Source organism: Phascolarctos cinereus, unplaced genomic scaffold, assembly GCF_003287225.1.
Source record: "Phascolarctos cinereus isolate Bilbo 61053 unplaced genomic scaffold, phaCin_HiC Scaffold_4;HRSCAF=312, whole genome shotgun sequence".
Classification (NCBI taxonomy): domain Eukaryota; kingdom Metazoa; phylum Chordata; class Mammalia; order Diprotodontia; family Phascolarctidae; genus Phascolarctos; species Phascolarctos cinereus.
The window spans coordinates 283,525,964-283,539,880 of record NW_027555847.1 but is presented as its reverse complement, the minus strand read 5'-3'; the positions used below and the strand labels follow the sequence as shown (position 1 = coordinate 283,539,880).

Here is a 13,917-nt window from a genome sequence, read left to right as displayed (position 1 = left end):
AGCTATATTGTGTGTGTGTATGTGTGTGTTTTTTAAAGAAAACGAATTTACAAATGTAAAAAATGAAAAAAGTTAACTCACAACCCATGAAGGTGACACAAAAGCAATTATTAGGAGTAATTTTGCCCAACTATATGCCAATAAAATTGACTATCTAAAGGAAATGGATAAATGTTTACAAAAATGTAAACTGCCTAGATTAAAAGAGGAAGAAATAGAATATTTAAGAAACATTGTCTTAGAAAAAGAAATCGATAATCCATAAAAAGAGGTCCTAAGGAAAAAACAACCTCAGAAACAACTTAGCACCAAATTTTATAAGCAAATTCTACCAAAATCCAAAGAACGATTAATTCCAACGTTACATAAACTTTTGAAAAAATAGGTAAAGAAACGATTACACACAAACATAGTCTAAATACCTAACCCAGGAAGAGTCAAAGGATAGAATACTGATGCAAAACTTTTAAATAAGATACAAGCAAGGCCATTATTACTATATCTCATAAAGTTCATACACTATGACCAGACTGTATTTATATTAGGAATGCTTTTAAGGAAAACTATAAGTACAAATGACCATATCAATAACAACAAAAATAATACGATTATTTCAACAGATGCAGAAAAAGGTTTTGACAAAATACAACACCCATTCTTATTAAAAACACTAGAAAGCATAGCAATAGAACTTTTCTTAAAATAATGAATTGTATCTACTTATTAAAATTTAGTTAGTTAATTTACAGAATAAAACAAGCATTTCCATAACACAATATAATAAAAAAAGATGATTGCACATGAAACTACAGATCCATTATGTGTAATGCCTCTTGACATAGAACAGCGCTTCTCAAACTGACTTGTGACCCTATATGGGATTGTGAAAAATTTAGCAACAGTAAAAGGCTTCTGAACATACAATGACCAAAAATTAATTAAAAATCAAATGCGTAATGAATTCGAGGTGTTTCTGGCAGCACTTGCCCCTGTTGTATCACACAACTTCACTGCAGCATTGGTTCTTAACATAAAGCATGGGCACCTTGCACTGCACATGCCTCAGGCCATGCAAGGCCAATGAAGGCTGCTACAACATGAAAATGGGCTGTGAGTGGAAAAAGTTTAAGAAGCCCTGGTATAGGAAATAGCTAAGTTTCAAAATTCCCATGTGAAAGAAAAAATATTGCAAGCAACAAGAAACAAACAATTTTAATATTGCGGAGATACAATCAGGATTTCATAAGACCTAGCAGCTTCTATGCTAAAAGACCATAGGGTCTTAGACATATTTCAAAGAGCAAAAGAGCCAGGTTTACAAACAAGAATGATTTTATTCAGCAAAGTCGAGTATAATCCTGAATGAAAAATGGACATTTGATGAACTGAAAGACTTTCAGGTATTTGTAACAAAAAGACTACAACTCAATTAAAAGTTTGATATAAAAGATCCAGAAATATAAGGAAAACATCAAAGACTAATTATAAGACACTCATTAAAGTCGAACTCTTTACTACTTTTAGAAGAGTGTGTAGATTAAGATTTAGGAGGGTGGGGGGAAGAGGATAAGGGAGGGACTCTTAGAAGGGTGGGTAGAATAAGAAAGAGGAGGGTGAGGGGAGAAGATAAGGTAACAAGGATAGGGTAAAAAGAGAGGCCAAGGGGCAGCTAGGTGGCGCAGTGGATAGAGCTCCAGCCTTGCAGTCAGGAGAATCTGAGTTCAAATGCAGCCTCAAACACTTGAGATTAGCTCTGTGACCCTGGGCAAGTCACTTAACCCAAGTGCCTCACCAAAAAAAAAAGAGAGAGAGAGAGAGGCTGAGAAATAAGATGGAGGGAAATTCACAAATAATAACTTTGAATATGAAGGGAATGAACTCACCCATAAAATGGAACAGACAACAGAACAGATTAAAAATCAGAATCCAGAAGTACGTTGTTTACAAAAAAAAACATTTAAGAATGAGAGATACACACAGAGTTAAAACGGAGGGCTGCAGAAGAATTTACTGTTTCAGCTGATGCAAAAAAGGCAAGGGTAGCAATTATGATCTGAGACAAAGTTATGGCTAAAATAGATTTAATTAAAAGAGATAAATGGGGTAGTTACATTTTTATAAAGGTACCATAGACAATAAATCAGTATAAATACTGAACCTATATGATGCACCAACAACTATAGCATCTAAATTTTTTAAAGTAAAGTTAAATAACTTATGGGTAAAGATAGAACTAGGTAAATCTAACAACAAAAAAACCAAATAAGAATGATATCAAGGAAGTGAATAGAATTTTATATAAGTTAGATGATATCTGGAGAGAATGGAATAAAAATAGAAAGGATATACCTTTTTATTGGCACTTGATGGTACATTTACAAACATTATATATTAGGTCATATTATATATTAGAACATATATTAGGAAAATGAAGTTAGCAGAAAAGCAAAAACATTAAAAGTATCCTTTTCAGATCACAATGCAATAAAAAGTATACTTAATAAGGGACCACAGAAACACAGATTAAAAATTAAAGGGAGAGTAAACAACCTAATCTTAAAGAATAAGTAAAGAACAAATCATAGAAACAATCAATAATTTCATTAAATAGAATGACAATAAAGAGACAAGATATCAAAACCTATGGGATACAGCAAAGGCAGTGATCCAAAGTGGCAGAAACTAGGCACAGACCAATTTCTCACACCACATACCAAGTTAAGCTGAAAAACAGGCATTTGATTTAGACATAATAAGTGGTATCATAAGCAAATTAGGGAAGCATGGAAGAAATTACCTATCAGATCTATGGATAGGAGAAAAACTCATGACCAAACAAAATACAGACAGGCTATTAAGAAGTAAAATTGATAATTTTGATAACAAATAATTAAGGTTTTTGCACAAACAAAAACTATAGCTAAAGTTAGAAGCATGAAACGGGGGGTAGGAATCTTTGCAGAAAGTTTCTCTGATAAAGGTCTCATTTCTCAAATATACAGGGAAATAAGACAAATTTATGAGAACAAGAGCCATCCCCCAAATGATAAATGATCACGGGATATCATAAGTAGCTTGCAGAGGAAGAACTCAAAACTATCAAGCAATTATATGAAATAATGCTCTGAATAATTAGTAATTAGAGAAATGCAAATTAAAACATATCTGAGGTACCACCTCATACCCATTAGCTAAGATGACAGGAAAGGAAAATGACAATGTTGGAGGGGATATGGAAAAAGAGGTTCACTAATGCACCAACGGTGCATTTGTGAACTAGTTCAACAATTCTGGAAAGCAATTTGGGACTATGCCCCAAACGTCATTAAACTGAGCATGCCCTCTGAGCAAGCAATACAGCTACTAGGTCTATACCCTAAACAGAACAAAGAAAGAGTAAAAGGCTCTCTATGTATGAAAATTTTTAAAGCAGCTGTTTTTATGGTGGCAAAGAACTGGAAACTGAGAGGATGCCCATCAATTGGGGAATGGCTGAATAAGCTATGGTCTATGAGTGTGATGGAATACTATTATGCTGTGAGAAATGATAAAGCAGATGGTTTCAGAAAAAACCTAGGAAGACTTATATGGAGTTATGCAAAGTGAAGTGAGCAGAACCAGAAGAATAATTTGCATAATAATAGCAATATTGTAAAGAAAATCAACTGCAAATGATTTAGTAATATTGATCAACCACAACTCCAAAAGACTCATGAAGAAAAATGCTATCCTTGTCCAGACAGAGGAACTCCAGAGTCCAGGCTGGAGCACATTTTGTTTTATTTTTTTTCTTGCTTTTTCACAAGGGATTTGTTTTTATTTATTTTTTCTTCTCCAGTGGGAACTGAGGTAGGAGGAGAAAAAAATAAAACCATGATAATTGAAAAAAATTTTTTAGTAAACAAATAAAAGAAGTTACTCACCTGCTACTCAGTATTAGTTGCTACTGGGTAGATGTTGCAAGGTCATACCATCACCCTTTCCCCAGAATTGCCTATTATGAGATGGATGATACATGACGGTCACTCTTATAAGGTGGATATGGCACAGGATCTCTCAGTCGTTTGTGCCTTTCATAACAAGTTGTGGGGAAACCAGCCAAGCTAGGGAAATAAAAGGAAATAGTACAACTGACCTTTCCACCACAACTATTCCACAAAGATCTGGAAAATGCACCAGACCAAGTTCTGATTGGGAAATCCAAGAAAAATGTCATAGGGAGTCATTTTTCCAGTGCACATGAGCAAAAGACAGAGAGAACTGTGGACACTGGGGCCAAGGTCTAGTCAAAAGAGGCCACATAGCCTTCACGGACAGAGAATGAACAAGGGATTGAACAAGGTCCTGCCTACAAAAGGACTGAAGACTAGAGCAAGAAGAGGTACTGGTTAAGGCACAGAGAGGCCTGGCTTTGTGTAGGGAGCAGGAACAGGGGCTGTCAACACTGTCAATCACTTCCCTGGGACCCAGGCAGGTGCTAGATCCAGTGTGGACTGATAAGAGGACCTATGACGAGGAGTATCAGCTCAGGGTGGGAAGCAGTCTTGGGCTATAGGCTAGATCCTAAACAAGGAGTAAATAAAGAAGTAAGCAGCAGCAACGTGGTCCTGACCACAGGCAGTTCAGTGGCATAACCAGGGCAGGGGAGCCAGCAGCTGTTTCTCTGAAACTGCAAAATTTTTCCAGCTGGCTATCAGCAGCTACGTCTAGTAGCAGTCTAATGGAGGTCCAACCAAGCAGCAAACCCACAATTGTGCTTTCTTGTCCCCAGTGCAGGTCAAGAATTACTTCCAGAGCTCAGACTTTGCCCTGGGTCAGCCTGATTGTGCTGAAAACTTGCAGACCTCCAGACTGAACTGTCCTTGAGATCCTAGAACAACATAATACTTAAGACCCTAAGAAAGCAGCAGCAAGGCACAAGAAGGCACAAAATAGGACTAAGCATACAACAGTCATTCCTGCCCAGAGTGCACAGAGCCTGGCCCTAACACAAAGTCCAAAGGCAGGAAGTAAAGCTAGGAGAATGAGCCTTCAACCGCGACAACAAATCTCACCATAGAGAGCTATTATATTAACCAGGACACTCAATATACCAACCCAGAAGACAATGACTTTAAAAGAGCTACAAGAAAAAAAAAACAGTGTGAGCACAAGGACAACATTCCTAGAAGAAATGAAGAAATTACAAAAAAGAGCTAAAATGATTTTATTTTTTAAGAATGAAGATTGCTTTTTCAAAAAGGGAAGTGTAATGAGAGCTCCAGAAGAAAACACTGGAAGCCAAGAGGTGCAACACCTTACACCTGTAACAAACTTTGAAAATTACTATGAATTGAAAAGCAGTTAATGACTTTAAAAGAGTAGAAGTAGTATTTTAAAAAGGTAATAGACTGAAAAAATGTTAAAAAGTACAAAGTATCACATAGCAAAAACAAGTGAGCTAGAAAACAGAGAAATATAATTTAAGAATCACTGAACTGCCTGAAATTCATGACCAAAAAAGGAGCCTAGAAATCATATTTCAAGATAGCATAAAACGGTCCAGAATCTTAGAAGCAGAGAACAAAATGAAAATAGAATCTACCAGGCCCCACCTGAAAAACCCCAAAATAAAAATCTGTAGGAACATTATAGCCAAAATTCAGAATCTGAAGGTCAAAGAAAAAAGTAGCCAGAAAGAAAGAAATCAAACACCAAGGATCCACAATCAGAATCATACAAGATTTAGCAGTTACCACCTTAAAAGAGTGGAGGAACTTGAATACAAAATTCCAGAAAACAAGATATAGGCTTACAACCAAGAATTTTATCAAATTGAGTCTAGTGATGCAAGAGAAAAAAAATGGACCTACAATGAAAGAGTATTACCAACCATTGCTGATAAAAAGACCTGAGATGAATAGCAACTTTGAAATACAAACACTGGAGTCAAGTCAGTCAATAAACATCTATTAAGCACCTACCAACATTGCCAAAAACCACTGCTAATCCCTGGGGATTTAAAAAAATCAAGAAACCCTCCCCCACAAAAACATGGTAAATATAAGCAAGCAATTATAAAGGACCAAAAAGAAGTGAACTGTTTTATGGGGAGATGATATATATGTATCCCCTCAGACCCCTGTTGTTATCAGGAATCATAAAGGGAGTCTAATGAGACAGAAGGCCTGGACATTTTTTTAAATTTGTTTTTTTAAATTTTGATATTAAAAGAAGCAAGGAAAGGGAAGGGGAAAGGATTATAAACTAGAGGGTAAAAGAGAGAAGAAAAGTGAGGACAATTATATAATTTGGGTAACAGGAGTGGGTAACACTTAAATTTCACTTTCATCTGAATTAGTCAAAGGAAGGAAGAATACACAGACAGACACACACAGGGGTGCAGAAATACATTTTACTCATCAGGAATATAAGAGGGAAAGGAGAGAATGAAGAAGAGGGAATAAGAGGCAATTCCTCTCATTCATTAAGGGAAAGGAAGGGTCTTTAGTTCGGATTCTGTCCTCAGGTTAGGGTTTTAACAAGTGCCTTCTCCTTTACCACGGACTCCAGAGTTCTCCTCTCCTATATCTGCAGTTGAAGTCTTTTTCTTTAGATGGGAAGAGAGAAGGAGAGGTCTTTTCTCTAATTTCAGTTCAGTTTGAGGCGGCTCATACTTGGTGGGAAAGGCCTAACTAAAGCCTCCTTATTTTTATTTACCTCACCACAGTAAGGCCTTTTTATTCCTCAATCCATTTTCTCCATCTAAAATGAACTGTCACTCTGAGTGGAGACTTTTATTCTTTACACAGATTTTTTTTTTCTTAACCATAGGTGCTGTTTTGTTATTTCTTTTCACTGAAGTCTTTCAGTTTCACTTTATTCCCCCAGGGGATCACTCCCTACTTTAGCTTTTAGCTCCAAGTCTTTCATTTTTACTTTTGTTTTTGTCTCCTATGGGATTTCTTACAGCTGAGCTCTGAAGCCTTTCACTTTCATCCCTAAGAGGATCTACAGCATTTCTACTGCTTATAAAAAAGAGCTAAGGTATTTATTTAGTAATTGGTTTGTTTAATGGAGGACCAGAAACTGCGCTTCCTTCTACTTTGCCATCTTGGTCCTAAAAAGGCAATCAATAGGAAGTCATTAGTGTTGATTGAGTAGGGGCATCAAACAGTTAGATCTTCACTTAAGGAAAACTATTTTGGCAGCAAGGTATAAGAATGGGATGATGAGAGATGGGAGCCAGAGAAGGTCAATTAGGAGGCAGCTGCAATAACCTAGGTGATAGGTGATGAGAGACTGAACTAAGGTGGTATGTGAGTAGAGAGGACAGATGTATGACATGTTGTGAAGGTAGAATTAGCAAGATCTGGTAAATAATTTTATATGAAGGGAAGGGAAAGTGAGGAAGAATGAAGAAAAAAGGTGGGGAAAAGGATAGGAAGGATATAGAGAGAACAAAATCTATCTGGACTGGTTAAGTTTGAGATGCCTATGAGACACCCAGTAGGAAATGTCTAAAAGACAAATTGATATGTGGACTTCTACATAACCTTGAACTAGTCACTTAACCTTTCTGAGTCTTAGTTTTCTAATTTATAAAATGGGAATGCTATTGTTTTGGTATACACACTGTAACTTCATTGCTATAGGAAACTGGAGATGAGAAAACTCCTTCAACAAGGAAGATTAGCAACTATTCTGCAATTTAGTTTTAAGAAAGGGAAAGGAATCAGCATCGTATAATGCCTACTTTGTGTTTGGCACTATGCTAAGTGTGCTTTACAAATATTATCTCATTTGATCCCCACAACCTTCTACCTCAGAGGAAACTGTGGCAAATAGAGTTAAGTGACTTGCCTAAGGTCACACAGACAGCCATTGTCTGAGGCTGGATTTGTTCTTAGGTCTTTGGCTTTACTTCTCCAAAGCAGCCTCAGTTACCTGGGGTACTGAGAGATTAAATGACCTTCCCAAGGTCATATAGTATATGCAAAGATAAGACTAAAATCCAGGTCTTCCTAAGGAAGCTTGGAGTGCTGGACCCAGAGTTAAGAAAACTTGAGTTCAAATTTGGCCTCAGATATTTACCAGCTGTGCAACCCTAGACAAGTCACTTAACCACTGCTTTCCTCAGTTTCCTCAACTATAAAATGAGGATAAATAGCATCTACCTTGTCGGATAGTATTTGTGAGATAGTATTTGTAAAGCACTAAGCACATAGTAGATGCTATATAAATGCTCATTTTCCATCCTCCTCTCCCCCACTTCCTGACTCTTAACCACGGTATCATTTATTAAGTACTTAATATATACCAGGCTCTGTGCTAAGTGCTGGGGATTAAAAAAAAAAATCCCTGTTCTCATGGAGCTCATAGTCTAATGAGGAAGACTACATGCAAAAACTATAATCAAATATGATCTATACACAGAATAAATCAGAAATAATCAACTGGGGGAAAGGAAAAGACTTCTTATGGAAAGTGGGATTTTAGCTGGGACTTGAAGTCAGGGAAGCCATGAAGCAGAGATGAGGAAGGAGAGAATTCTCCTCCTCCAGGAGAGGGGCAAGACACTGAAAACACAGAGAGGTAGGAAATGGAGTGTTTTGTACAAGGAAAAGCAAGGAAGCTGGTGTCATGGATCACAGAGTACATGGAAGGAAGTAAAGTGTAAGAAGATAAAAGGGGACAGGTAATGAAGGGCTCTGAATGCCAAACAGAGGACTTAGGATTTTATATTTGATCCTAGTGGTAATATGAAGGTGCTGCATTTTACTGAATGGGGTTGGAGGGTGGCAGGGTGGGAAAACTGACATGGGTCAGACCTGCACTTTAGAAAGATCAATTTGACAACTAAGTGTCAGACAGACTAGAGTAGGGAAAGCCTTGAGGCAGAAAGACCAAACAGCAGGCTCTTACAATAGTTCAGGTACAAGGTAATGAGGGCCTGTACTAGGGTAGTGGCAATATCAGAGCAGAGAACAGGGAGTATACTAGAGAATATGGGAGATGTTAACAAAGACGGAATAATCAGAATTAGATAATGGATTGGATATAGGAGATGAAAGATAGTAAGAAGCCGAGGATGACACCCAGTTGCTAGCCAGGGTGACTGGGACGAAGGCCGTAACCTCCACTGTAAGAAGAGAGAAAGATTAGAGTTGAAAGATAATGTGTTCAGTTTTGGACACAATGAGTTTAACATGTCTACAAGACAATCAATTTAAGATGGGAAATAAATAGCTGGAGATGTAAGATTGGAGGTTAGGAAAGAATAAAGAGCTGAACAAGTAGATTTTAGAATCATCTTCACAGAGGTGAATCTGTGGGAAATGATGAAATTACCAAGGGAAATCATATGCAGGGAGAAAAGGACCCAGGACAGAGCCATGGGGAACATTAATGTTAGGGGCACAACCTGGATGAAGATCTGGCAAAGGAGATTGAGAAGCAGGGTTCAGACATGCAGGTATGTAGAAGGAGAAGCAGAAGAGAGAAGTGTCACAGAAATCTGGAAAGAAGACAGTATCAAAGAGAAGAGGGTAATGAACATTGTCAAAGGCTACAGAGAAGTAAAAAAAGGATGAGGATAGAGAAAAGATCACTAGATTAGGCAATAAAAAGATTTTAATAACTTTGGAGGGAGAAATTTCAAATGAATGATGAGGCTGGAAGCTAGATTGTAGACAGTTGTGAAGAATGAGAGGAAAAGAAGTGGATGCATCTGTTGTTGACCAACTCCTCAAGGATTTGAGCCATTAAGGGAGGAAAGATATAATAAGATAGTTATTATGGATAAGTGTGTCAAGTGAAGGTTTTTGGAACCTGGGTAAGTCATGGCAAGTTTGTAGGTAGTGGAGAAGCAGCCTTGACAGAGAGAGATTGACGATTAACAAGAGTGGGGATGAGGAGACAACCTACTAGAAAAGATGGAATAAAATGGGATCACTTTTGCATGTAGAGGGGTTTGCCTTGGAAAAAAAAGGGCATGTCTTCAAGGGAGACAGGAATGAGAGAAGACAGTGACAGAAGGCATCTGAGTGATGTGAGATGAGGAAGGGGAGAGATGAAGGAGATCTCAACAAATGGACTCAATGTTTGCAAAGAAGCTTCTCAGCCAGGAGGATGGGATTCATAGAAGGTTTGAGGAGGGATCAAAAAGTTTGATTAAATTTCTGTGGGGACGCGATGGTGAATCAATGAGGGACGTGTGAAAAGTGCCTTGCTGCAGTAAATAAACTTTGATTATTATAATAATATCTAAGAAACTGAAAGTTTCTAACAAAAATGTTCCTTGACCTTAACTCATCCCATGCTCAAAAAGCTCATTCACATAATACATGTAAGATATAACATTTTTCTGATTTGTAATTATTCTTCACAATGACTTTCTTGAATGATATAAGAGAAATAAGGTTTGAAAGAAGAATAGAGAAGAGTTAAGGCAAAACTGAGGACTGAGTCAAATAATGAAGAAATCATTGGATTTTGGTTCCAGCTCATGTAACCCTGAACAAGTCATTTAACTTAGCCTTGGATTCCTCAACTACAAAGCAGGGGTAATGATGACTTCCTTTCCTAATTTACAGGCTTGTTAGAAGGATCGAATGAGATACTATGTGAAACAGTTCTTTGAAAAATATAAAGTGCTATATAAATATAAGGTGAGATCAATATCATCATTATTAGGGCAGAGGCATAAACAAGGCACAAGAAGTTATAAAGACCATGTCAGAAGATTTTTATTTTAATAGCAAATGCTTACTTACCTCTTTCTGTAAGTTAGAAAGCTGGGAGGAAAGGTTCTCAATCCTCATATGACTTTCCATCAGTTCTTCCCTGGCACTGTTGACAGTGGATGCAGTCATCTCTGAGGACAATCTAGCATTTTCAAGCTAAACAAAACAAATAAAATAAAGTTAGTTTCGTTACGTAAACAAGCACTAAGCAAAAGCAGAAGCATCAAGTCAACAAGAGACGTTTCATAAATAATTCTGCTAGTAAAGAGTTGCTGCAATACAGGAAAAACATCATGAAGCTTCCCGATCTTGAAACTGAGAACTAACAGGGTAAACTGGCCCTAGACTTGATTACTACTTGCTACATGGACAGTTTCAGTGAGTTAAAGATATGGCTAGTGATGGCTCCAAAGCTTTTAATATTGTGTTTTTTCCATTCAATTTTTAACATCTCACGTACACTTCTAATTAGATAACTGGGAAATACCAATTCTGGTGTGGCAGTTACTTGGACAGAAAAAATACTAAGTATATCAGACCCTTAACCTACTAGGTTAATTAGCTAATTAACTAGCCTGATCCTAGAAGCCAAGAATAATCAAGAAATAGTAAATTTAAATTTGTTTAAAACCAGATATAAGGCATATTATTATAGCATTAAGTTCTACAAATAGCCTTTGTTAAAACAAACAAAAATCCCCAATTAACTTTGAGAGAATCAGATTTCTTCACATTAAGGAAGAAAGGAAACAAGCATTTATTAAGTGCCTACTACGTGCCAAACACTGTGCTAAGCATTTCATAAATACTACACAATAACCCTGGGAGGTAGGTGCTACAGTTCAGGAAAACGAGGAGTATGCCTCATATTTATCCTCAGAGAGGGCAAGTAATTTGCACAGGATCACACGACTAGAAAGTTTCTGAAGTCACATTCGAACTCAGGTCTTCTCTATCTGAGTGGACAAGTGCTCTACCCACTGCATCATGATGAGACAGGTCAAGGGGATATACTCACCACATAGGTCTTTGTCTGAATTAGAAATACGATTCTTTTGGTGATTCCCAACACTGCTTGGTTTATATAACACTAAGAAAATCTGTGACTGCATAAAAGAGGAATAATTTCTCTACCAATTCAAATTTGCGATTCATTTCAGAAATGTAAAACTTAGCTGCAACTAAAAACTTCTGGCAATGACTTTATGCTGTATTCTGTCAAGTGATTAGAAACTTTTTAAACAAATATTTTTAAAAAGGCAAGGCATCATGGAATAGTGGATAAAGAGCCAGCTTCAAAGATAAGAAGACCCGGGTTCAAGTACTGTCTCTGATAGATTCATTATGTGACTCCAGCCAAATGATTTAACCTTGTAGTTGCAACCTCAGGCAACTCTTTAAGACTTGCTGAGCAAGTGGTGACCTGCATTAGTACAGAATGTTCCTCATCAGAAGTTCCCTGTACTAATGAAATCACAAGTCCACTCCAAAAAAAAATTTTGGAAATAATTTCTCACTCTGGCATGATAACTCTGTTCCAGCTCCTGTTTGTACAGCTTCACTTGCTCACTGTGCTGTTCTCTCATCTCATGGACTGCTTGAGCCAATTTGTACTCATATTCAATCTGTCGCCCAGAATCCACTTCTACTAATCGTGTTTCATGCTTTCTTCTTGTTTCATTGATCTCCTAGGAAAAGAGAAAAGACAACAACACCTCATCTCCCTCCATAAGAACCATTAGACACAAAATTACCATGAAATTGCACAGGTTAACATTCTCATGCCTAACTTATGCCTGGTACTCATTAACTACTTTTCAGCTATTAAGGAAAAAAAAACTGCCTGATCATCAGGGGACTAAACACTAGAATTAACTACTAAAGCAAAATTGTGAATGACCATCATTTCTAGTAAAAGAAAGAATCAGTAAAAGAAATCAATCAGCAACAAGCTGTTTCTGTTGGAGTCTTCAGAAAGTGTATGAAAAAGATCACATTCTTGATTACAGCAATTTCAGTTCCTTGTCTGGTCAGCAGCAGTGGTCTTGAGCAATTTATCTATATCGCCACTTTTAAGATGAATAATGGGTGAGTCACTAATGTAAGTAAACATAATTTTAAAAGATCAACAGCTGTAAGCGCATTTTTCGTTTTGACTTTAAAGTTTTAAGTTATATTTTTACCTCCTCATACATATTTTTGCGAAATTCCAGGTCTTCAGTAAGGCTTTGACAATGGTTCTCAAGGTCCACTTTGAGTAAGGTTTCATCTGCTAACTGATTCTTGGTAGCTGCTAAGGAAGCTTCCAGCTAGAAAACGTAATATAATTAGTGGTAATAAATATATATATGGAAAAAAGAATCTCTGTATATAACAGTCATATCATAGTTTATGGTAAGAAAATCTGAAGCAGTGAGTCAAATCAAACTTACTAAATTTTAAATACCATAATCATATATTTGTTATAATGTGGGTAACCTTACTGAACTGAATATATTTAAATGTCCACTCCAGTTATACCAAGCTCAGTCAAAAAGCAACAATCAAGTGAATCCTAACTTTCTGCTAATGGAGAATAAGAAAGAAAAGATAAATAAAATCCATCCTCCTCTTGACTGTAAGCTTCGTTCAGGCAGACACAGTATTTCATTCATCTCTTGAATACAGCTAAATATTCAAAAGTGTCTTGGCACACAGAAGGAGTTTAAGAAATATTTTCTGAATGGAATTTTTTTAACTGAATTGGAAATTCAAGTTTTTAATTTTGGTCAATTATTTTATACTTTTCCTTTTACCAGAGCAGCATTACCTCACTTTTTGAAAAGTAATCAAGTCAAATCAACAAGCATTTTATTAAACATTTACTTTGTGTCAGGCAGTGTGCTAAGAGTAGCATACACAAAGAAAGTCAAAAAACAGTTCTGCTCTTAAAGAACCTACAGTTTAACGGGGGACAGAACATGCAAAAAAGAAACCCCAAACAAACAAAAAACCCAATGTACCAACAAGATACGGAGACAAGCTTAGGGGGAAGGCACTAGTATTAAGGAGGATCAGGAAAGCCTTCTTGCAGAAAAGTAGGATTTTTGCTAGGATCTTTAGGAAGTCAGAGAAGCCAGGAGATAGAGATGAGGAGGAATGAATAAAATGGATAAGAAGGGATAAAAATGGAGTTAGCACCTGTGGAGTCTTA

At 36.8% G+C, this 13,917-nt stretch overlaps 1 protein-coding gene across 1 annotated transcript in view; it reads right to left on the bottom strand.

The window, feature by feature from the left end:
- The window catches only part of LMNB1 (lamin B1), a 64,766-nt gene that overhangs the window by 26,478 nt on the left and 24,371 nt on the right, over positions 1 to 13,917 (bottom strand). The window contains exons 4-6 of the mRNA XM_021009626.1: positions 12,908 to 13,033; positions 12,242 to 12,412; positions 10,755 to 10,880 (exon numbers count right to left, since the gene is read on the bottom strand). Coding sequence (XP_020865285.1) covers positions 10,755 to 10,880; positions 12,242 to 12,412; positions 12,908 to 13,033 — 423 coding nt within the window. The remainder of the gene's footprint in view (positions 1 to 10,754; positions 10,881 to 12,241; positions 12,413 to 12,907; positions 13,034 to 13,917) is intronic.